Source organism: Parasteatoda tepidariorum, chromosome 11 (genome assembly GCF_982258835.1).
Source record: "Parasteatoda tepidariorum strain Cologne lab strain chromosome 11, Ptep-v5.0, whole genome shotgun sequence".
Taxonomy (NCBI): Eukaryota; Metazoa; Arthropoda; class Arachnida; order Araneae; family Theridiidae; genus Parasteatoda; species Parasteatoda tepidariorum.
In genome coordinates, this window is record NC_141765.1 from 4,203,991 (window position 1) to 4,230,493 (window position 26,503).

Consider the following 26,503-nt stretch of genomic DNA (forward strand, 5'->3'; position numbering starts at 1 on the left):
GCTATAAAAATAGCATATTATTCTCATAAAACCATCATTTCTTACTTCGACGGAGCCTCGAAAAACAGCCTTAATATCAAGCATGTCCTCTCTACAGACTAGAGCATTCACGGTTCCAAATGGAAAGACAAGCATACCTGTACCTCCACCCAAAAAGATAACACCTAACAGAGACATGACATCATGGGTATGCTACTCTCTTACGTATATTTGATGGATGATAACGAGCTCTAGGTTCTCTCTACATATAAATAAATCCTACTGTAGCTTTGAAGGTTAAACCTTGACTCATCTGTAACAAAAACATTACTGCAATTATTGCCGATCGAAATGGGCTATAGGTGGCGTAGAGCAGAACTCTCTACTTATGGCAACATTTCGCATGCATTAGTGCGGAGAGTCATGGGAGAAGGAAGTACGGCAGTTGATTTTTAACTAGATTAAGAGTTAAGAAACTATATGGAACTGAAAACTACATTGAAAATAGTTCTAAAAGAAAACGTTGTGGAAATTTAAAAAAATATTTTTGTCAAGTAAATACGAAAAATATTAAGGAGAGGGAAGATATCGTTGTACATTCCTATGCAACTAAGAAGAGGAGGAGGATCAAGACATGGAACCCTCCCCAGATGACGTACTCTTTGTCTAAGATAGGTACTCTGCCAGACGTTCGTCTGGAGCTGTGGTGGTGACTATGGTAACGAGGTATGATTATTTCAAGTAGGGGTGCGGGGTCCCTCTTTAGGACTGGTTTCGGCCAGAGAAAAGGAGACCTCTTTCTTCGGTCTATTGTGTTATAGCCCTAGAGTGAAGATAAATGAGCATTCGCTCCTGAAACATCGTTTAGAGCTTTCGAATCCTTTTTTTTTTCAATCTTTTCTCTTTTTTGAAAGCTTCCGTTAAAAAAAAAAAAAAAACTTTCAACAAATGTATTTGTTTAGTAATTTTTTTATTTTTCCTCTTTTAACTTTTTTGAATTTTGAGAAATGCCTTTTAAATTTAAAAAAGGTGAAATTTTAGAAAAATCTATACGCAATAACTCATTAAAAAGCAAATTTTTATAGATTTTTCCTCACACAGTCACATGAATCTTCTCTTAACTATTATATATATATAAAAAAAAAAACTGAAATGGCATTTTTTTTTAAAAAAAAAAGAAAGAAGTTAAATTTTTTTTTTAATAAAGTAACTTTTAAAAACAATGTTAAATGATATTTTGTGTAACATTTTCACCGTGAAGATAAAATATAAATTTAATAAACTAGTTTATCATAATTAATTTAGAATAAAAGAGCTCATTACATTCTCTAAAATTTTAAGAATTTTTTTAAGCTCATTTTTTTAAAAAAAATCCCAAGTTATTTTTATAAAATGAATAGTTTCGAAAAAATGGCTGCTGTAAGCACGGCAATCGTATTAATAATTACGTGCAAAACCTAAATTTTACACAGTTAATCAACATCCTAACAAACAAAAACGGACACAAAAATACCATAAATTATTAGTCATAATTAAATTTTATAACTTGATTAAGTTGTTCCTTTTTATGTTTCAGCTCTCTTCTGATTTTCATCCATACTATTTGTCCAAATACAATGACAAATTGAAATTGTTATTTCTATGAATAATGATTGATAAATAGGATATGTATGGAAATTGTATAAAAGCAGTTCAATGTTTCATTAATAAATAACTCATCTAAAAATTTATCATACATAGTAAATTGGTTATTAAGAAAAACGAAGAAAAAAATTTGCTAATAAAAAACTGTTGGAATTATTTTTTTAATAAAGTAGTGAGAAAAACTGTACAGTTTGCATTAAATACGAGTAAGGAAACGTAATTTAAGCAAAAAAAACTTTGATAATTTCAGATGGTTTGATGGGTGCTGATAAAAATCATCGTTGACAGATTCAGATTTCATCCTAGTTGCGGTAACTTGCTTTCAGTTTCAAAAAAAAGTAAAAAAAATAAATAATAAAAGCAAAGATATTTAATATTTCTCCGGCACATTTCTATTTTCTGCAAAAGTTTTATCTCCTTTTAAAATCAGAGTTAATAAGTTTAAGCGCTTCACTTTCTCCAAAAAATTCAAATAATAAAAGAAATTAACTGCTTTAAAAAATGCGCAAGTTTAGAAATTAAACCATCTAACAATGAAACATTCATACTAAATATCGTAAAATTAAAAAGTAGCATTAAAAAACCTGCACTACCATTAATGTCAGAATTTGCTCACATCATTGCTCACTCATTTGCCCTTAGTATTTAAAAAATATCAACCGATTGAGTAAAGAGAATCATTTTAAGTAAGAAAGAAATATCCATGTGAATCTTAAAAAAGTTTTTGAATCAGATTAAATAAGTCTCATACTGGTGGCTGAGTCAGCCAATCTGGTATACTTCCCATACAAGCTATCATCGAAGCTACCCTCCCTAAAATGCCCTCTTCTTGTTTCCATAGCACCAGACTGCCGCAGACTTTGTGGCGGGTGGAGTACCTATCTAAGACAAACAGTATTCGAGCGTTAAGATTGCAAATCAACCGTTCAGTGGACATGTTGCCACTCCCATCACAAATGGTCATCGCCGCTTAGCGTAGCCTTTGGCAGACTTTGGCTAAACCTCCTGGATGTCAAACCTTAAGTTAGAAATTAATGCCCAAAATCTATGAAGTACAATGGTATTTGCATTAAGCTATCTGGTAATTTCTATCTGGCTTCGTCCCGCAGTGGACTGATCGCAAAGACGCGGTTCCTAGTAGAACAACGAAGTCAAGCATCACTGGCTGCGGTCAGTAAGCACGTGGGTAACCACTTTGATCAGTATGCGTAGGGACCGAGGATGCGCGGTATCGGTCCTCTTTAAACTATTCTACCACAAAGTGTCCGACTTCGAGCGCAGGTTGTTGGGCTACCGAAACAGGTTAGCCATCCCCTCTGCAGAGGATCAAAATTGTGATGGCATGTCTTCGGATCATCCACAGGGATGTTTCTCAGACCGTCGCAAATAGCCCATTGTGCAGCTCTAGTACGACGTAAATAAAGTACGTACTTAAGTATCTGACTTTATCCTGCCTCTAGTCTCACTATAAATCTCCATCGTAGTTCCTCAGACAAATGATGCCTGGAGGTCATTGTTATATATTGAATATTGCAGAGTTCTAAATTCAGAATCACAGCAAAATTCGCAGGTGCTTTCAAACATACAATATTATGCTCCTTGTGCAATTGGCGCATTTAGATTGCAGAGCAACTAATTTAAATTTCGCAATTTTACTTAGCAACTCTTATTTTACAATGTATTCAAGTCTCATTGGATCGACTTATAAATGGGGAGTTATCGCTATTTTTGTGTTTTTCCTTAATTTATCCACATTGTTTTGCTTTATATATGCATGGTGCGATGTATACGCTAGATGTATTAATTGATTAAAAAACTTTGTTTAATGCTTAATTTGTATTTTAAATAATGATGATTGTAAAAAAATAACTAAGCATTTCAATAAAAAAAATAATTAAGTATATTTATTTGATGAAACTAAAATATGCTTCAAATAGTGAGCTACAAAAAGTGGCTCAACTTAATGTATCAAATATCTATGCAATTTAATTTATTCTTCTTTTCTTCACTTAGATTAATGAATTGACCATTCAAGTAAATGATTTACGAGGAAAATTGTAAGTATATCAACTTGTAAGTAAATTAAAATTATTAATCAAGCATAAAGTTATTTAATATCCAAACTCGTTTCTTGCAGCGTGAAACCTAATTTAAGAAAGGTGTCAAAGTATGAAGGAAAGTGAGTAAAACTATTATATAATTGAAGGACAATGTAATGATAAGGGAAAATAATACCTCAAACTGTTCCAAAGTATCTTGTCGCAATAGATACTTTAGTTTTCATGAATATCCATCATATAACAGCCTAATAAACTGAAACAGTGATGTTTTTCATCGAAAATGCTCTTGTGAACAGTTTGAAAGTGATTAGTTTGTCATTATAATGCCCTTAACCATTCTTTTAAAATTTTTGAACATTTGAAACATTTTTAATTTTTGGAACATTTAAAATTTTCATTAATAAGATATCTTTAGCACTAAAACACTATAATTGTAAGACAATTTCAAGATTATCGTCCAGAAATCACAAAAAAAGTCTAGTATTTCCCCATCTCTCACGATAGATGGTACCTCTAGATAAACTAAGTAAGTCACATTCTAGTTCACTTGACAAAACACAATTCAACTTCAACTTAACTCCAGTGTCCATTGCCTAATAAAAAACCTATCATAGCCTATCTTCAATGTAACTCCGCTTTTAACCTAACCGCTTACCAGCAATAAACATTTTCAAACATATAAAGGTGGAAAAATTTTCTTAACCATAAACTTCAGGGTTAATTGGAATGTCATCAATTCATCTAATATTAGAAACTCATAATATTTCTTTGCAGGTTTGAAAAACTTAAAATGATTGCCAAAACATCGGAAGTTGATTTTCGGGTCAATTTGAAAACTGTGAAATCAAATAAGTTTAAGTTAGAAGAAGAAGAAGAGGTAAGAGTTTTTGATCTCAGTAAAATACTTTGATTTAAAATTAAATAAAGTTAATAATACTCAGAATGCCATGAATAAATAAATTGCCCGTGATTTTTTTTTTATTTTAGACATAAAAAAATGCGTGTTTAAAGAAGTGGACCTTGCTTTAAAGTCGTGCTTTACAAAAATGGACACGGCTTAAACAGCGTTTTCAAGAAAATGGACATAGCTATAATTGCGTGATTAAACAATAATGTCGCACTAAATGTACTTTTCAATGTCTAAGCAAGAATCTAAATTTTTAACCCCAAACGAAATTAATTTGGAATTCTGCTAATTTTTTAAAAAAATAAATAAGAGTGATGAAACGTGAGGCCTAAAAATATCAAAAGTGGCAACCAATAAAAAGATATTAATCAAAAGGGAGCAAATTATTCTTATTGAATTCTTTTAATTAATTACTAAGAGGTGAACCGGATTCGAAATCGAGCGATGGCTGATCGATACGAATTTCGCATCCGGCTTGCACCAACCACATTGCTGACGTAAAGTATACTCAGTGGTAGACGGATCATGGGTAAGAGTCCCCTTGTCATCTGGTATACTAGGTTTTCCTCTCAATGTAACGAGGGTTAGTTCCATCAAAAAGTCTTCCACAAAGGCAAGTTTCTTCGAATACTTGATCCAGGAGTTCCCTTATCATTTGGATTGGGTTCAAAATTACAAGGCTACAGAGTTGAACATTAGTAGTCATAAACCCAAATAATTGGGTCAGCTGTTCAACGATGGTTATAAAATAAAATCAATTATTGAAAATAATTGCTTGAAAGATATTCATTTTTAACCCATGCCATTGATATTGATGGAATGAATATTTAAAATAAGCAACTGAATAATAATGAATTAAGTTTCCACTACATTTTTCTATTTGAGGTGCACACTCCATTCTGCACATAGAGTGGCTAAGTATGATACAAATGTAACTTTTCCCAGCGATCTCATGGAGTTGCAAAATATGAAGTGTCAGTTTCTTTGAAAATCTTTAGTTTCTCAAAACTTAAATCTGAGACTCACGCCCGTATTCACCATTGACCCTAACCCCCGGTCAGAGTTCAAAACAGGTTTTATGAGAGCAACTCTAGGTTAGAGTCCAAAATTTCATTTCACTGTGTACGTAACTGCGAGTTACTCTAACCCAAAGTTAAGTAACTTTAACCTGAAGATATTCCCGGTTAGAGTAACCGCGCATGCGCAATGAACGAGTGTTTGTTCATTTACTTCGTTTTCTTCGTCGGTATTTCTTATATTTCTGCTCTTTTTTGTTTCAAATTTTAATTGTTTTGAATTTCGATTCTTTTTTTGTATTTTTAACCTGAAGATTTCCCCGGTTTGAGCAACCGCGGATACGAAGACGGAGATTTTTTATTTATTTATGTTTTCAAAAATAACACTTTTGATGTTCGGTTGCTTATGTTCAGTGAGGTCAATTTTTTCACTTGATGCAACTATAATTAATTTATATCTTAGCCTTGCCTTCAAAAAAATATAGCATGCCATAATATTAATAAAATAAAAATATATTAATTAAATGAAAATTAAATAACACTTTTGATGTTCGCTTGCTTTTTTTAATGTTCAATGAACTCAATTGTTTTTACTAGATGTAACTATAATTAATTTATATCAAATAAGTGCTTATTAATAAAATGAAAATTAAATAACACTTTCTATGTTCAGTTACTTTTTTTGATGTTTAATAAAATCAATTTTTTTAATAGATGTAGCTATAATTAATTTATTTCAAATAAGTGCTTATTAATAAAGTCAAAATTAAATAGCGCCTTTTATGTTCGGTTGCTTATTTTATGTCCAATGAGATCAATTATTTTACTACATGCTTGCTTTTTTTATGCTCAATGAGGTAAATTTTTTTACTAGATGTAACTATAATTAATTTATGTAAAATAAATGCTTATTAATAAAATGAAAATTACATTTTCCTGAGTTAATATCTTCAATAGAAGATACTTTATAAATTTCTCAAATTATTATTAGCAGTCGTTACAACACTTAAATAATTTTTCACTCGAAAAAAAAAAATTCGTGGATAATAAAGATTGCAGCTACAATAATTCAAATGAATAGTGTACGTAAGAAGATTCTAAATTAGTTAACTAACTTTTATTTATTTTTTTAAAAGAAAAAAAAACAATCGATACTTGAAAGAAATGCAAAATTTAAAAAAGAATATAATTCATTAAATGTTTTTACATTTTGATAATATCTATCGAGATGATAGATCTTACCCAAAAATAAGAATGGATGGTGTTTTTGACACTAGGGAGCGCTGCAAGCTGTATGCCGCTTATACTTTCTGGTTACTATTTCCGGTGTATTTTAACGCCATTTGGCTCACAACGTGATCATTGTGTTTTAAGATTCTTGAAAACGTGGCATTTGAATACTTATTACTAAACCTCCTCGAACAATGAGCTAACACTAACGTAAGATAGTGCACAGCTTGCAACACGAACAAACAGTAATAAACAAATGGAAAGAGGCCAAATAAGACTGCCAAAAAAGCGAGATATTCAAAATCTAGCAAACATGTCACCTTTTTTTAACAATATATCTCTAAATAACTAAAACAAATTTTCTCTTCAAACTCACCATAATTACATAATAACATTAATATCTTATGAAATACTACAGATTTGAGCTCAGAAATTATCTAATTTATTTCTTTTATTGAAAACAAAGTTATCCGTTTGAATATATCGCCTCGCAGAATAACATGCAGTAAGCAGCTGCAAACTTTCTAACCGGAGCTAGAGCAGGCATACAGCTCGAGATTGTTATTGTTTACATTTCTGCTGAAAACACCATTCATAGTTTAGAGATGAACTGGCAAAATAATGTGTAATATTTAGATATGAAGATAACGAAAAGAATTTAAAATTTTTTAAATCTATAAAATAAAGCTATTAATTAAATTAAAAACATATACATTATTTTAAATATATATTAGAAATTGTGCTGAAATAAATATTATGTAATCAATGCGAATTTTGATCCGAGGTAATATTTAAACTACACAATAATCTGCATCAAATGGATGGTGTTTTCTATACTAGGGAACGCTGCAAGCTCGGTACCGCCGAAATTTCCGGGTTACTGTTTCCGTTATATTTTAAAGCCATTTGGCATCATTGTGTTTTGAGATTCTTGCAAACAATGTATTTGATTACTTATTACTTGTGTTTATAATGCTAACAATACTGGTGTTTACAATGCTAAAAGTGCTAACCCTAACGTAAGATGGTGCACAGCTTGCAACAAGAACAAACAGTAATAAACTTATGGAAAGAGGTCATATCAAGACTGCCAAAAAAGCGAGTTATTCAAAATCTAGCAACCATGTCACCTTTTTTAACAATATATCTCTAAAAAACTAAAATAAATTTTCACTTCAAACTCACCAGAATTACATATTAACATTAATATCTTATGAAATATGGTAGATTTGAGCTCAGAAATTATCTAATTTATTTATTTTATTGAAAACAAAATTATCCGTTTGAAAACATCGTCTATCAGAATAACATGCAGTAAGCAGCTGCAAACTTTTTAACCGGAATTAGAGTAGGTGCCGAGCTCGAGATTGTTATTGTTTACATTTCTATTGAAAACACCATCCATAACTTTGCAAATCAGGAAATTTAGAATTTTATGAACATAAAATAATCTGTTGAATATTTGGAAAAAATAGGATCATTTGGAAGAGATTTTTTACTTAAAACTATATGAAATTAAAATGCCCGTCTTTAGTTATAATTTTTAATATATAGCCTGACTACTTTATGGGCATTTATACAACTGATATGTTTCCATGTACAATTATCTAAATAATTAAACTTTTAAAGGCATGATTTTTTTAAATTTTAAAGTTTCGGAATATTTGTTCCGATAATGACATTTTTCTTTAAAAAAAATTTTATCTTTATAATCTTATCACCGACGGCGATTCTTCTTTATCATCGGCAGATGGCAGCACAATAATAGTCATTTATAACTTCTGAATAATATGAATGTGTTGATTCATGCTTATCTGAACTGAGAAGTTTATTTTATACAATTTCATTCAAAATTTTAAAAAAAAAAATTCTTTTAAATGGTTTAAGTTATCAATAATATGTTATAAAGGGGAAGGAAAAAAAAAGATTAAAAATACGCGAATAAGGATGATGATGATGATAGCACATTCCTCTTGATCATAGTGTAAAATAAAAGTATTAAATAATTGTGTGAAATAAAAGTATTTTTAATTGAATTTCAGTTGCATTTCTATGGTTGCTTGCGACTTTATGATATCCATAATAATAAAATATCTAAATTCATAATAATAAAGTTCGGATCCTTTTGCTCATCAATATAAGTTAGTTAGGACCTTATCTGTAGGCGGAGCTTATTTTCGCTTATTTTCGTAATGGTCCGCATAAACTTCCGGAGCAACCGGAACTTATTTCTTTTCTAATGTTTTTACTTAAGTTGATTCAATCTGATATGAATCGCTTAATATGAAAAATTCATTTTTAGGAAGAATACATAAAAGTTACATAATACATAAATAAATACATAAAGGTTCTTTGAATACATAAAAGTTAAAGAAAGAAAGAAAGGTTCTTTGAAGTGTGTTTGTTTTTAAAGTCTCTAAATAAGTCAGTGCGCAAACATTACCTGGAATTATTACAGAATAAAGCTCTACACTACTTTTTTTTAAACATGGGCTATATTTGTTTCTACTCAGTGATGAAGCCAAGGGCCCATGTAATCCCTCTCCTGAAGTTTTGAGTTTACAAAAAATATATAATCTCAACAAAAAGAACTTTTCTGTATTTATTGTATGTCCCCGACCCGCCCATCTATGGGCATACGAGAGAGGCATTAAAAACACAAAATACAAAAAAATACAAAATACAAAATTTACATCAAGTGGATGGATGGCAACAGGCCATCAGATACAAAATTTACAATACACAAGAAAGATAAAGAACAATGCATAGCGATAAAGTAAGTAAAAACTGGTTGTGTTTTGAGCAAGAGACAGCCGAATCAAATGATCCTTATATTAGGTCTACAGACCCTTATTATGGCCGTGCCTCGCTGCTATAAGAAGCACCCAAAACATTCACAAGAAATAAAACACTGGCAATATACAGCCAAAAGGGGAAAGTTAAAAATATATAACAACGACAAATTAAAAGAGCAATAACAAGCCAAAAGGGGTACAAAGTGATCAAGATAGTTAAAACCATGAATCAATAGGGACTCATGAAAATAAAACCAACCAATGGTAATACAAAAAAGTTACATGCGCTCAAAAGAATTAAAATTTAAAAGTTAAAACCAGCAACAAGTCAGGGCAGGAGAGGTATACAAGTCAAGACTAGCAAGAAGTTAAAACACAAGAGGCGCACAAAGTAAAAGCAAGCGTGCCCGGATGCCGGCCGATGGCTCTACTGGGGGAACGAATGAAGATCTGGAAAGGAGGGCCGGTGAGACTAGACCTGATCAATTTTCAGTAGATCTTCTAGTGTGACCCTAATGATTTCCTTGACGATATTTTTGCAGTCATTACTTGAGAAGATCTGATGCTCAGTTTTATTAGTAAAGATATCCCCTCGGAGTGCCCGGACGTGCACAATCAAAAGGTAGGTGGTGAATGGCTTGTTCTTCCTTGCAATATTGACAGATACCACTTTTGTTGAAAAACCTTTTTTGATACACTCCGAACACTCCGTGGCCAGTAATGAATTGATTTAGGTAAAAGTTTGTAAGTAACCTTTTAGTTGATGGTGTTTTAATGAGATCATAGGTTTGCCTCCCTTTTGGACAGTTCCTCCACTCCTCTGCCCATTTAATAAGGATACTATCCCTCAGTTTACTCTTAACCTGTTTTGGGGTCCTCAGCCCTTGGAGTTCCACCGTGTCTAACCCAATGGCCATCTTGGCTGCTTCGTCAGCTTCTTCGTTGCCCTGGATGCCCACATGCGCCTTAAACCAGTTTAATTTTATATTTTGTCTTCAGAGCAGTTTTGTAGTTTCAATAATGTCTGATGTGGGCTGTGGGTCAGCCAGGGCCTGTAGCGATGAAAGAGGGTCTGAGTAAATAGTTGCCTCCGTAATGTTGAAGCCATTGCAGCGCCGATTTGATGGCCAGCAGTTCAGCAATAAAGATGTTAGTGTTATCTTCGACCCTAGTGGAGACCTGATGTGTTTTTACTCCGTTAAAATAGACAACGAATGCAAAAGCAGTTCTGAAGATGTTATTGTTGCCAGTCTCCATCCTAGAGCCGTCGGTGAAAATCTCCAAACCCTGATCTTTTGGGAAATCATACCCCCAGGGCAAGGAGCGATACTTAGATGGGTGCAGTGGGGCTGGAGTATCAAAATTAATATTCTGTGTAGAGCACTGTGGGAAAACATGAACCAAATCATCCGTCCTCCAACCCCATCTCATCCTTTTGATAATAATGTCCTCGAGGATCTTTAGGTGAATTGGGACAATGCCAGCCAGTATCTGTACAGCTTCAGAGCTAACTGTCGAATACGCCTTGGTGATGGTAAGTAGAGGGATCCTTTGGATTGATTTAAGTTTTTCGTTCATCCTTGTGTTATTTCCGTACCAGACACTGGCTGCATACAAAATAATACGCTCGCTTGGCTGGAGGTAGATTCGTTTAAGTATAAATGGGCTGAGCCCCCAGGTTGCCCTAGCAACTCTCCTTATCCCCTGATTGAATCTTTGGATCTTATCTCTAGTCTCGTTAAGATGGGGGATCCACAACAAAAGGAACTTTTCTGTATATATTTCTTAAACTTTTTCCAAAAATAATTTTTTATCTAATATATACAGTATTCTTATTTTTTAAATTTCAAGATTTCAACAAGCGTAATTTAAAATAAAATAGGTACTTTCCCATAATGTAATGTAAAATTTAAAGTAATATCTAAATAGAGAAACATGACTTTTAACACTAAATAATTCAGATTAGTGTGTGCTATTATTTGACATATGAAAAATAAAGTTACTTTAAACCAGAGGTGGTATTTTGTGTGGCACACAAACTCAATTTAAATTGAAAAAAAAAATTTTTTTTCAATTTTTCATATAAAGAACCTACTTAAAATCAAAACAATACAGAAATCACATTAGTGTTTGTATCCTTGTAAGTTTTCTCCTTATTAGCTGTATTTGTAAAATTGTTTCATTTAAAAAAAGAGTATAAAATGTAATTTTCTGTTTATTATTTTCTTGCTCATTTAAATGTATAAAAATGATGAGCAAAAAATTTTGATTGGTTACATATTAGCCATTGTTTAAATTTCACTAGAAACAATTCAATTTTTCAAGATTTTAAAGATAACATCTGTGATATTTGCTAACTTATAGCTTAATTTGATCAAGAAAAAAAAGTTACTGTACGTGTAATAATTCAATGAACAACATTAACACGGTAGCACTTATTGATTTGACGTAGAGTTTATATAAATAATTGCCACGTTCAAGATTTTTTTTCACTGAAAGTGGTGCACAAGAGGCTCAGTTTTGACCACCCCTGCTTTAAACAATTAAACTTCCTGAAGAAAAATAAAATAAATGCATTTTAAAAAAATTTGATGAAGTAACATATATCTTGTTTTCTTGTTTGATGGAGGAAATTGAAGATATTGCTTTTATTTAAGAAAGAGAAAAAATATTTCCATTACGAAATTTAATTTTTTGAAGAAAATGAAATCTCTATTACAAATTTCATTCATATAATGTCAAGCTCTGCATGTTTTTAGAATGCCATGAATAAGTAGTATATTTGCGAGGTAAATATATCTTAACTTAATATTTAGCTGCTAGAGACCAGTGTCTTTTGAAAACTTAATTGAATTTTATATTTTAAACTTTAAAATAACTCTCCAGAAAAAGGATCAGACAACTGAATATTATTATATGACAATTTTGCCATCATCATTCAACTTGTGATAATAGGAAAAGCTCATTTCGATTTAATAAAACAAATTTTTATTTTCGAACAACAAACGTTATCAAGATGAGAGAAAACGACAACAATGTTTGGAAATCTAAAGTAAAACATAATAATAAGAAGACTATAGCGATGTAGCCGAAGTTCGCACGGACCGAGTGAAGTTACTTCCGCTTAACTAGCTGTTTGTTTATTTAGAAAACGAGGTGAATACAAGTCGGTTAGGAAAACGAAACTAAACATATTTTTTATTTGACCAGTAAAAGAGGGGTTCAAATTTAATTACTCAATGCAATCTTTTTTTCCCCTTCTTTTAATAGATTTTTTTTTAAAAAAATAGCAACGAAAATTGAAAACAAACACTGTTAATACGGCTATAAATCTACCACCGGGACGCAAGTTATTATCCAATAGGAAAATGCCATTAACTGCCGGTCAAGTAACCCGCAGTTAAGAAACCAACGGTTAAAAAATAATGGTGGAATCGCTTTGAACTCTCGGTCAAAGTTTCCAAACCGGGGGTTTCGGAACTGGGAGTTACGTGTTAGGTCAGAGTCAACGGTGAATACGCAGTAGAGTTCTACTAAGAATTTAAACGTTTTCAGGATCTGAAAAAATCTTGCCCACAGAAGACTTAAAAAGAACCGTGCACACTTGAAGTCAGTTCAATAAAGACTAACATCAAAGATGCGCAATAAAAGAAAATAATTTTGATTTAATGATAGGATTTTCTATAACACAAAAACAATTTTAATAAAGATTTTGCGTGGTGTTGGAGGTTTCCCACCAGTGCTATTTCATTTTCCCAATGTAAGGGCAAAAACTTCCCTACAAATCACATTATTGCTAAGAAGTAGAAAATAAGGTTTGTGTTAACGCAATGCAAATGTTTTACGAAATTTCTCAAATGATTCGAGGGTTATGCTTTAATATACTAATTAATATGTGCGGACAATACTTTTCGAACAAAATGTTACAAAAAAGTAGGGTACGGCAATTTTAGTTACGTCGCACTAGAGCTGCAAAATGAGCTCTTGGCGACGATCTGGGAAACATCCCTGAGGATGTTCCAGAGACAGCATACATACGTCATATCCAATTTCACAGGGAGAACACATTCACACACCATCCATCTATCCGCAAAACGCAATTTTGACCTGAACCAAAGCATGATCAATTTCCGATTCAATGATAAAAGAGGTATTGATTTGTTATTATAAACTTGTAGGTCTCTGTGACCCCGACAGATTTAGCGTGACAGAAGTCACCATTTTGTGTACGGTACGTCTTCGGCTGGTGGGGATCTAATTCACAACCTCAAGGATATGGCCCAACGCCCTACCAGCCAGACTATCCAGCCCTACACAAAGGTACTCTTCTGAATAAACACAACTTTTTTCCGGACGGATTTGGATTTTCCACTCTTTTCTAAGGCAATAGTAACTGTACTTACCAATTTAAACCAATGGTAAACAATTCGGGTAGGTACTCTCTTTTAACGTCACACTAGAGCTATCGGTGACGGTCTGGGAAACATCTCTACGGATGATCCGAAGACATACTATTTCAATCCTCTGCAGAGGGGACGACTTGCGCGCAAAATCGAGCAATTTACAGTAGAGCAGCTTATCTAGAACCAATACCGCACACTTTCGGTCCCAATGCAAACTGGTACAGTCTCTCGAAAAAATAGCTAAGCACCGTGACCCTTGCAAAATAAAATTGAAAACGCAAAACGACAAAATGAAATGAATGATTCCTCAAGCCTCGATTCTCACGGCTCTGTAATGATGCAGTTTTTTGAAATGTTCTCACTGCCCTATCGTGAAGCAGTATTTTGTTTATTTGAAATGTGTGACGGCCCAACATTGGCCATGACAAAAAAGCAGTCCGCAGAAGCCATTTCAGGGAAAAATTGATTTAAATGTGTGCCCAACAGATTCGCGCCCAATGTTGACCCACAAAAAAAAACCAGAGAGCCTCCGCAGAAGCCATTTGAAATGATTTCAATGTCCCAAGAGGTCCCCACCAGAACACCCAATGTTTGCCTCGTGTATATTTAAAAAAAAGTCTCTTTGACATAGAGTTAAATGTAGATGGCTTCTCGGCACATGGGGCAAGTCTTTTGACTGCTGGTGGGCATCCAATTGACCAGACATTGTTCGTGAAACTCATGCCGGCCTTGCGTCTGGTGAGGAATTTCCACCATCTCTTCCAAGCAAATCGGGCAGGTCTCGGGTGGGGAGTAGTACCACTGTTCAAAGGGTAACGTAAAGAGGCAATTGCGAATTTCGCCGGCTAGGCGAATCCGCAATGCATCTGTCACGAGATGCTCTTTCGAAAACCAGTCATTCACAATATTTAAAAGCCATCTCATACCAAAGCGATTAAAAGTCCTGTAAGCTGGACTTACATGACTCAAATCAGTCTGGAGACGCAACTCTCGATCGATTAACCTCTTAAGGACACCCTTCACCCGAGTCACATCAGAGTAGTCTTCCGGATCGAGGAATCGAAGCACTGGATGCGCCTCGACCCCCAATTCCACAACCTCCGGCTCTCCCGTCGACAACACCTCCTGAGAAACAGTATGGAGTGGAAGCACCTGCTCCGGTGTCAACGGAAGAAGATTACTAATAATAAAATAGTTTGCCATCTGGAATCGACTCTATGTCAAAATATAACTTCTCCTCAGCGTGCAAGCCCTTTTATAGACAAGCAGAGGGCGCTCGAGTCGTCATGACGCCATGGAATGTTCTAGAAAACGCCACGGAGCCTGAAAATGATTACCTGATGGATATCACGTGATAAAAACTTCCGATCGACCCTTTCGAAATGCGTTTCCAAAAAGTCATGCAAAAACATCCGCCAGATGCAGTTTTACGATTTCATGCAACAAATCACCGGATGCGCTTCCAAGAAATTGTGAGACAAAACGCATTCCCCAAACACACCTTTAGGATGTCACCGGATGCATTTCCAACAAGTCGTGCGACAAAACACATTACCCCAATACACTTTCGGGATATTACGTGACAGGACATTCGTTCGAAACAACATAATCACTGGATCCAGAGCACATCACCAGGATAAGTGAAATTTTTGAAATGGTTGCGTCACGTGGACCATTTGAAAACTTTTGAAATGGCCTGACTCTCAAATCCCGGGGCAGGGGGTTTGCAAGATGAATTGGATTCCAAGGTCATTGGCCGACGGACATTCTGACGATGAGTTGGGAGTGTGTTGAGACTCGAGGCTTGGCTAGAACACTCAACAGCAAAAAAAAACTTGACCGGAAGTGGGCGTGGCCAAACGACAACAATTGCACATGACACCAAAAAGTTGTGTCTCGAAAAAATCAAATTTTGCCTCAACCAAAATTTGACTCGATCCAAATCTCCGGACGAATGAAAAAAAAACTTGACCGGAAGTGGGCGTGGCCAAACGACAACAATTGCACATAACACCAAAAAGTTGCGTCTCGAAAAAATCAAATTTCATCTCGACCAAAATTTGACTCGACCCAAAATCTCCGGACGAGTGAAAAAAATTTTCTATTTTTGGCATTAAAAGTTCTCGAATATGTAACCGTCTTTTTCTGCTTTTTCCAAATATTCCATTTCCATAAAATCATCATTTTTCTATCAAATACAGACGGCATCATAAAGGAGCCCATACCATTCCCGCGAAATATCTAGTTACAAGCTAAAATATAAATGATTAAAAAAAATCCCAACCGCAACCTAAATTCCCAGTCCCAGGATGTCAGATCCAACTCATTGGATTCCAAAGCCAGCGCAATGGATTTCAAGACCCCAACTCCATGGATGTCCATACATTCCAACCACTCTAACCGTGTTTAAAAACCAGATATTTTCAACAAAATGTCGTGCGATTCCAGAGCCCGTATCCATGTTTCAAAACCACACTTTTCCAATAGCCCATGGATCCAGAGTACCGGGGTTTTCCAGAGGCCATGCGATGCCATTCCAAACGAGATTCGACGCCCCACACCTTTTCAAACGGCATCACCCACCAAGCGGTTTTCCAATGGATCCAGAGCACCGGGTGTTTTGAGGCCGATGAGCCAAAGCGTTCCACCTGGACAGACTGCAGTTTCACCGACGCAAGCATTTGAAAACGGTTGGATTTTCAAATGAGACCCGGGAGTTTGAAAATCTGGGAGACGTGTGTTTGGGGGATCTTTTGAACACTCTGTGGACAGGGCCTGGCTCTCAAATCCCGGGGCAGAGGGTTTTCGATATCAAATGGATTCCGAGCTCATTGACCCACGGACATTCTGATGATGAGTTGAGAGTGTGTCGAGACTCAAGACTTGGCTCAAACACTCGACTGCAAAAAAAACTCGACAGGAAGTGGGCGTGGCCAAATGGCAGCGATTGTTTGCACATGAGCACGACAGCCAAAAAGTTGCGTCTCAAAAAAATTAAATTTCGTCTCGACCAAACTTTGACTCGACCCAAATCTCCAAACGAGTGAAAAAAAATTCTAGTTTTGTTATTAGAAGTTGATCGTATAGGCTTATACGTTTCTAGACCAAATCTATTCCTTTTCAAAAATGTCTTTTTTTACAAAAAAAAAAATATTTATGCCGCCCGTTTGGCCACGCCCACTTCCAGTCAAGTCTTTTTATTTTTTTTATTAATGCTTTACTTTAGTGAGTGTCGAGTTTTGCTGGATTCAGTTTGAAATTGTTTTTCAAAACTCGAGAATGAGTTTGATAACTTTGAAAAAGAGATTCAGTTCTTCTTACAAGTACTGGAAGAATAGGGATATCGAATGTCCGCTTTGCTCTGATAAAGTGACGTTGGAAGAGTATATAAAGACTCATTCAATATCCAAACATGGTCTCAATGGAAAAACCGATTGCATTTCTCGTGGAAAACACACATTTTGCGCGAGTCTCGAAGCAAACAACATCCACATTGAAAAATGCTTTACCCTTCTCAAAAAAAAGAATCGAAAAAACAAAAAAGTTTGCTTTATCCAAACTGACGACACTACAATGGCTGAAACCAGTGCTGCCTCTGAAATCGATGATCCCGAAAGCTCCACTCCCTGATTATGTGACTGTATTCCATTTGATCGCTCATTACTTTATCGTCGACTCAACCACCGAAACATGGAGGAGGATTCGCAACAGGCTGGATTTTATGAAGACTACCCAGGTGACTTTCAAGAGTTGACAGACACGGGATCGTTTGCCGCGTTTGATAAAGAGAGCAATTTGGGTCGTGAGCCCTTGGCCCTGCTTCGAATGTTTTTTTCCAGCGCTTGGACGCTCTATCATGTTTTTATTCGATCGTATGCCTTTTCTAGTTTCAAGACCAACATGTCTGCGGTCTTGGAGGTCAGTTCACTGGTCGTGTTGTCCTTTTGGTGTATGTGCGACGGTTGCTCGACCGTCCAGCCCCAGGCCATGGCGTGTCATAAACTCCCTCGCCGCTTGATTGTGGGTGTGCGGAATTAAGCCGCCTGCTTCAAAGCGTGGAAACGCATCAACGTGACTTTCGAATCCGAGCGCCAGAAAGAGATCAAGACAGCATTGCATTTGGCCAATACCATTCACTACGTATCGTGCGAAAAATCTCAATGTTCCGGATCCCAGCAGCCAGGCGTGTGGCGAAAAGGACACTTTTGCATCAATCGCCCGTTGCACAAGCATGCCGTCGCTTCCATGGTCCTGTTGTGGCCGACGGGCTCCATGGAATACATCCAGCAAAAGCTTCGCGATCATGTTGTCATGGATTGGAAAACGGAAACCTTCTGGTCATCCGGTGCGAAAAAATAGCGAGTTCGCGTGCTCGACGCCTTGCCGAAGCTTCGAGATTGTCCCGCTTCTTTGCGATGGGATTAAGAACTGCATCCCGCTGGAGAACACAAACTGCACTGGACTGAGAGTGATATCATGTGCGTCCGATCCACGCAGACAAGCTTCGAGAATCGCGTCGCGGCGATGGCACATCAGATTGAATTAGGCAATTCTTGGCGTCAACGCATGAAAGACGTCTACTACACGCTCAATAAACAGCAAGTCTTTCAAATGCATATTTTAGAGCGCGTGCTCCAGAAACAAGGCGCAGAGATGGATAAGCTCTATGCAACTATCGACGCACTGAAACGAGAAAATGAAACGCTGAAGCGTAAAATTGCAGAGATGGAGCAGAGGCCCTCCACCACCAACCATTTCAGTAGCGGTGACATTCATGTGGCCTCGGGTTCCACGGTCGTCGTGCAATCTCAGCAGGAGCGTGTCCAATCGTCTGGATGGCAATCAGAGATTGGGGACTCTGAGAATTGATTTTTAAAAAAAAGGATGTCGATTTATAAAAAATGATATTTTTTTTTACAAAAAATTATGTCATTTTATGATATCATTAGAATACAGATGGAGAGGGTACACATTTCCAGAGGGCGGGGGTTCTCTTAGAGTTGGGTTGGAATGTTTTGAACGGGATTGTTTTTTTATATACAAAAATTTTTAAAAAAAGTAAAAATACTTGACAGGAAGTGTGTGTGGCCAAAAGGGCATAAATTTTATTTTTGCAAAAAGTGACATTTTTGGAAAGGGATAAATTTGGTCTAGAAACGTATAAGCCTATACCATCAACTTTTAATAACTAGAATTTTTTTTTTCACTCGTCTGGAGATTTGGGTCGAGTCAAATTTTGGTCGAGACAAAATTTTATTTTTTTGAGACGCAACTTTTTGGCTGTCGTTCTCATGTGCAAAGAGATCGTTGTCATTTGGCCACACCCACTTCCTGTCAAGTTTTTTTTGCAGTTGAGTGTTTGACCCAAGCCTTGAGTCTCGACACACTCTCAACTCATCATCAGAATGTCCTTGGGACAATGAGCTCGGAATCCAATTGATATCGCAAACCCCCATCCCCGGGATTTGAGAGCCAGGCACTGTCCACAGAGTGTTCAAAGAATCCCTCAAACACACGTCTCCCAGATTTCAAAACCCCCGGGTCCTATTTGAAAACCCAACAGTCTTCAAATGCTTGAGTCGGTGAAACTGCAGCCTGTCCAGCTGGAACGCTTTGGCTCATCGGCCTCAAAACACCCGGTACTCTGGATCCATTGGAAAACCGCTTGGTGGGTGATGCCGTTTGAAAAGGTGTGGGGCGTCGAATCCCGTTTTGAATGGCATCGCATGGCCTCTGGAAAACCCCGGTGCTTTGGATCCATGGGCCATTGGAAAAGTGTGGTTTTGAAACATGGATACGGGCTCTGGAATCGCGTGACATTTTGTTGAAAATATCTGGATTTGAAACACGGTGAGAGTGGTTGGAATGCATGGACATCCATGGAGTTGGGGTCTTGAAATCCATTGCGCTGGCTTTGGAATCCAATGAGTTGGATCTGACATCCTGGGAATTTAGGTTGCGGTTGGGATTTTTTTTAATCATTTATATTTTAGCTTGTAACTAGATATTTCGCGGGAATGGTATGGGCTCCTTTATGATGCCGTCTGTATTTGATAGAAAAATGATGATTTTATGGAAATGGAATATTTGGAAAAAGCAGAAAAAGACGGTTACATATTCGAGAACTTTTAATGCCAAAAATAGAAAATTTTTTTCACTCGTCCGGAGATTTTGGGTCGAGTCAAATTTTGGTCGAGATGAAATTTGATTTTTTCGAGACGCAACTTTTTGGTGTTATGTGCAATTGTTGTCGTTTGGCCACGCCTCCTTCCGGTCAAGTTTTTTTTCATTCGTCCGGAGACTTGGGCCGAGTCAAATTTTGGAGGAGACAAAATTTGATTTTTTCGAGACGCAACTTTTTGGTGTCATGTGCAATTGTTGTCGTTTGGCCACGCCCATTTCCGGTCAAGTTTTTTTTTACTGTTGAGTGTTTGAGTCAAGCCTCGACCCACTCCCAACTCATCGCCGGAATGTCCGTCGGCCAATGACCATGGAATCCAATTCATCTTGCAAACCCCCAGGTACCCCCAACATATCCATCAGGTAATCATTTTCAGGCTCCGTGGCATTTCTAGAACATTCCATGGCGTCATGACGACTTGAGTGCTCTCTGTTTGTCTATAAAAAGGCTTGCACGTTGAGGAGAAGTTATATTTTGACATACAGTCGATTCCAGATGGCAAACTATTTTATTATTAGTAATCTTCTTCCCTTGACACCAGATCAGGTGCTTCTACTCCATACTGTTCCTCGGGAGGTGTTGTGGACGGGAGAGCCGGAGGTTGTGGAATTGGGGGTCGAGGCGCATCCAGTGCTTCGATTCCTCGATCCGGAAGACTACTCTGATGTGACTCGGGTGAAGGGTGTCCTTAAGAGGTTAATCGATCGAGAGTTGCGTCTCCAGACTGATTTGAGTCATGTAAGCCCAGCTTACAGGACTTTTAATCGCTTTGGTATGAGATGGCTTTTAAATATTGTGAATGACTGGTTTTCGAAAGAGCATCTCGTGACAGATGCATTGCGGATTCGCCTAGCCGGCGAAATTCGCAATTGCCTCTTTACGTTACCCTTTGAACAGTGGTACTACTCCCCACCCGAGACCTGCCCGATTTGCTTGGAAGAGATGGTGGAAATTCCTCACCGGACGCAAGGCCGGCATGAGTTTCACGAACAATGTCTGGTCAATTGGATGCGCACCAGCAGTCAAAAGACTTGCCCCATGTGCCGAGAAGCCATCTACATTTAACTCTATGTCAAAGAGACTTTTTTTAAAATATACACGAGGCAAACATTGGGTGTTCTGGTGGGGACCTCTTGGGACATTGAAATCATTTCAAATGGCTTCTGCGGAGGCTCTCTGGTTTTTTTTTTTTTTTTTTTTGTGGGTCAAAATTGGGCGCGAATCTGTTGGGCACACATTGAAATCAATTTTTCCTTGAAATGGCTTCTGCGGACTGGTTTTTTTTGTCATGGCCAATGTTGGGTCGTCACACATTTCAAATAAACAAAATACTGCTTCACGACAGGGCAGTGAGAACATTTCAAAAAACTGCATCATGGCAGAGCAGTGAGATCGAGGCTTGAGGAATCATTCACTTCATTTCATTTTGTCGGTTTGCGTTTTCAATTTTATTTTGCAAGGGTCATGGTGCTTAGCTATTTTTTCCGAGTGTCTGTAACCCTCCTACTTATTGACCACAGCCAGTGATCTTGACTTTGGTGCTTTACCGGGAACTGTGTCTTTATTATCAGTCCACTGCGGGACACTTTTAATTTGGGATTCCATTTGTTACTAACTCCAGCTCTGATGAAGTACGTTTGGATAAAACTGATGACCATATGAAAGTTTTAGAAAATGCATTATAAGTTATGATGTACATAATTCCTTTTACAGGCTGCAGCCTTTTTAAAATTTAACTTATAAATAAAAAGAAGTAAAAGTAATTAAGTTCCTTACTTTTTTATAACATCTAAGTGGTAGCGGAAAACATATTTATCACCAAAAAAATGGCGTTAAAATTTCAATTTGATCAAATAATCTAATTATGAGTCTAAATTCTAAAAATACTTTAATTTACTCATACTAGAAATAAAAAACCCATGAAAGGGCTAAGGAGAGCAGTTTTATATTATGAGTAAGCAGTCATATTTCTGAACTTGTATTTCGCCAGAACTATTCGACCACTTCAGTTCAAATTTAGGGTCACTTAAAATTGATTTAAAAACTTGTGCACCTTATAATTTTAAAAAAAAAATTTATTAAAATAAAAAATAACAAATAATTAATTTAACGTATCTCTGGAACAAATGAAATTAACTTTAAGACCCAAGCTTGCTAATGCTCTCCTGCCTAAGCTATTGATACCATATTTCCAACACGCAATACTCTACTCCCCCCTCAATAATTTGATATTCAAAAATCAAAATCCATAAATAAAAGCTATAAATACTCAGAGACTTCAAGACTTAAAAAAATATATCACTGTTACTAACAAGGAAATTTATGCTTCGAACCAATAAGATTTAGTTTTAAAACAATCGCAAGTTATTTTTATTTTGCAAACTGCACAAATTTTTGCATTACAAATTTAAAGTCATGTGTCAATTCATTAGAAAAATACATTCATACCCGTAGTTTAAATATGTGCAATAAAATGTGTTTTCGTAAACAACTTTTTTAGCTTTCTTTAAATACTAGATTTTGAGCTATGACCATTTAAATTACGTACATCAAGCTACCTCCATTTTTTAAAAAACTCATTTTATGAAATGTCAATTTTTGTCCAAAATTTAAGACAATGACGATTAAGGGAACACAGGGATTTTCTCAAAAATTTAATCCTTGTAGTGTTCCCATTTGATGAGAATTTTGCTTTAGTTATAATTCATATAAAAAAGGCAACGCTTTTTTTTTATTGGTGTTTACGTAAACTTCAAGATATCGATTTTATCATTTAATGAATCAAAAACTAAAAATGATAGAAGAAAAAAAAATCGTTAAAATAGAAACTACATTAATAGTATTCATACAAGTTATGACTAAACATCAAACTACTAGTAAAAAAAAAATGTTCCGAGAATATGCGTGCGTCAATTCAACTAATTTTAATGTAAAAATGAGTAATGAAATATAGGTAAAATAACACAGATGAACTTTTGACGCATATTTCTGTATTAGATTTACATTAATCATAAGTTAAAACTAACAGTTGCGAAACTAACATCCCAGAAATATACATCCTTATGAAAATCAGAATGTTATCCTATTACATATTTATTAAGCTTGTCAAATGTCTCAAGGGAAAGCCAGAAGAAAAGCCTTATACAATTAATTTTTAATAAATAATGCAAATATAAGAACCATAAGGAAAGATTGAGTATAGAATAGAATTAAAGAAAATTCTAAAGACAAGTTTGTTTTTTTAAAAAAATCAGTTATTTAAACTGTATCTCTAACACAGAAAATAATATTTTCTTATTATTATTGTTTTGGCAAAAAAATGTCAAAAATGCTATAAAGAAAATGCTATTTAAACAAACTTGATTTAACTTTTATTTAAGAAAAAAAAATCCAGTCCTTTTCTACTTAATTGTCACCCATTTAACACTACTAAACAGGCTTGAAAAGTTTTTAATATCTTATATTTCCAAAAAAAGTCAAAATGTATTTATCTAATATTAATTGAATATATAATGCTGTTTTAATTATTTCAGGGTAAAAAGCAAATTCCAGAATGGGCCAACAAATAAACAGACATAAAGAGACCAAGAAGTGTTAATGAGTTTTGATTGTACTGAGAACATTAAAAGATTTTTCTTTTTTTCCTTTCAAATCTTTGAATTTCTTTTATTTTGTCATAGAAATTTTAAAAGTTATTGCTGTAACAGTAACAATGACATTCTGATAGTAAATGGAAATAACTTAGTAATCAAATCAATCATGCAAAATTGTTGATAGTTGCAACTGACGTAGTGACAAATGCATATTTTTCCATATATTATACATTATATTAAGAATACAGAACTATATTTTCAACCATGTTTGTAAAAAATTTCCATAACATACAATTTGTTTTACTTTTCAATTGTTTAATGATTTAAAATTGACACTTAAGACACTAACATATTATATCTTTGTGAAAACCATGTAACATTATATTACTCAAAATTGCTTTCAGAATTGAAACACAACATTATGAAAAATTATTTTATTGATTCAAAATCTACAAGCTTAAATTAAATCACAATTTATTAAAGGCAGCTATGTCCACACTTTGCACCTAGAAAAAAAAATATTTCTTTTAGTAATGATATTTATGTTAAAAAAGTACATGATTTAGTCTGGACCTTTTCAATGATATGTGCAATTTGTACTGCAATGAGAGAGGTTTAATATTAAATTGTAGAAAAGTATTCTTAAATGAAATTCACTTGTTCAAGTAAGTATAAACTTATATGTACAGTAGGGAACCGATTATCCGGAACGATCGGGACCATCGCTATTCCAGGTAACTGATTTTTGCGGTTTTCTGAATCGCAAAAAGAAGCATTTTTTCATTGTCAAACTCAACTAAAATAAAATATTTGGAAATAATCTTAAAAAGAAGAAAAAAACGATGAAGTAATACACTAATGATTATTTCCAAAATGATGGTAAGGTAAACATCTTTCAAAAAAGAAAGAAAAATCTTAAAATCTTATGAGGAAAAAAAAAAAAAAATTTAAAATAGCGGGAATATTTATCGAATTTCGTTCCGGTTTTTGGTTTTCCGATTTCCGGATAACGGGTTCTGTACTGTACTTAAAAAAGTTTTAATGGTGGAGTAAAGGTTTTAAATGGTAGAAAATTAAGCCAAAATTTAATTTTTATCATTCTTTTATTTACAGTTATTTTGTAATGATAATGGGTATTTATATGTTACTTAATCACAACGTACATTTTAAGCTAAATCTACAATTAGAATATAACACTGTAAATTTAATTTTAAAAAAACTTGATACAAAAAGATATACATATTTTACAAGGGTGATTGAAGAGTGAATAATGAAGATGTTTCAGTTAAAACATTATCTAAAATAATGAGCTAGAAATTTGTTATAGTGGTGATAAATATTTAGCAAAAACAAACTTTTATTACGTAAGTCACAACATTATTAAATGATGTTTTTCACTCATATTCCTCTAAGTATAGCAATGTTTTGTTTTCGATTCAAAGTAACTCATAAAAGCAAAATGAAAATTATAAAATATTTTTAGGTCAAAAACAGACTTCGAAATTTCACTGAAATATTGCCGGTTTCCATAAATGAAATAATTTTTAAGAAAATAGGATCAATTTTAGAAAATTCCAGCTGAACAAAATATATAAAGATTTAATTTGAAATTTTAACATTCTGAAACATTAGACTAAGACAATAGGTTTTCTGACATGAGTCAGTTTTTCAGTTTTAACAGTGGATAAAACCCTCACATCAAAATCCTTAAAAACTGCATTCATACATTTTTATTTCATAATAATCTTTAAAAAGTCAATCCAATTTTGAGTTTACGACTATCAATGTTCAACTCAGTGTTGAACCCAACCCAGAAGTCAAGGAAATGAACGCTTGAAAGAATCACAGGAAATAGATCTAAATTTGTGTGATCAGAAAACGACATAGACTTATTATGATGAATCGTCATTTTAAAAAGTGTTACCTTATATTCATAAATTGTGTCGTATTAAGCATATCAGAATTTTAAAAACTTCGGAGATGTGACTTAAAAAATGATAAATAGCTGCCAATAAACAATTGATGTTGGAAAAACAATGTGGATTAAAGATGGAGCCATTATGAGTGGGGCACATCTAAAAGAAATAACTAATATTCGAAAATTCATGTTTCATAGTAATATAGTATTAAATATATTGCAATTGGAAACACCATGGGGTAAAGCTAAAAACAGGGTTTCCACTCTTTTACAGAGTATCTGCTACATTTTAGATTTTCAAATTCATGATTTTCCATGACTAATTCCAAGAATTTTTCAAGACTTAACGAAGTTACTATTTTCTCCGATAAAAACGCAAATTTAAAAAGCATTAGAATAACATTAATTGAAATGATAGGTATAACCAAAACTGCTATACTGTCAGAGATGCCAACTTGAAAATTATGATTTCAGTAATTATCACACATAACTTTTAATGATTTTCAGTAATCCTCAGTAATATTAAAGTTTTACCTCATAATTTCAATATTAAAGATTTAATGTTTATTTTAATGGTACTATAAATTAAATATTAATGAGAATTCATTATATAATTATCTTAATAATTTATATTCCAAAACTGTTCTGTTTAAAAAAGGATAAAATTTGAGTTTAAGATTCACCTAAAAAGGTACATAAATACATACTTGTATAATAGAACACAAAATAAGAAACTGAAACTACAATAAATTTTTTTTATTTATCTGTTATATGTAA

The 26,503-nt window shown here is 34.6% G+C and overlaps 2 protein-coding genes across 4 annotated transcripts in view; one reads left to right on the forward strand and one right to left on the reverse strand.

Annotated features, from left to right (window-relative positions):
• LOC107445469 (troponin I) overlaps positions 1-23,867 on the forward strand; it is a 74,232-nt gene extending 50,365 nt beyond the window's left edge. For both annotated transcript variants that reach the window (XM_071187654.2, XM_071187655.2), the window contains 4 exons: positions 3,637-3,680; positions 3,761-3,802; positions 4,458-4,560; positions 23,749-23,867. In XM_071187654.2, coding sequence (XP_071043755.2) covers positions 3,637-3,680; positions 3,761-3,802; positions 4,458-4,560; positions 23,749-23,784 — 225 coding nt within the window. In that variant the 3' untranslated portion in view covers positions 23,785-23,867. The remainder of the gene's footprint in view (positions 1-3,636; positions 3,681-3,760; positions 3,803-4,457; positions 4,561-23,748) is intronic.
• Positions 23,868-24,227: 360 nt separating this feature from the next.
• LOC107445468 (elongation factor 1-beta) overlaps positions 24,228-26,503 on the reverse strand; it is a 71,744-nt gene continuing 69,468 nt past the window's right edge. For both annotated transcript variants that reach the window (XM_087154968.1, XM_016059859.4), the window contains one exon: positions 24,228-24,314. In XM_087154968.1, coding sequence (XP_087011094.1) covers positions 24,276-24,314 — 39 coding nt within the window. In that variant the 3' untranslated portion in view covers positions 24,228-24,275. The remainder of the gene's footprint in view (positions 24,315-26,503) is intronic.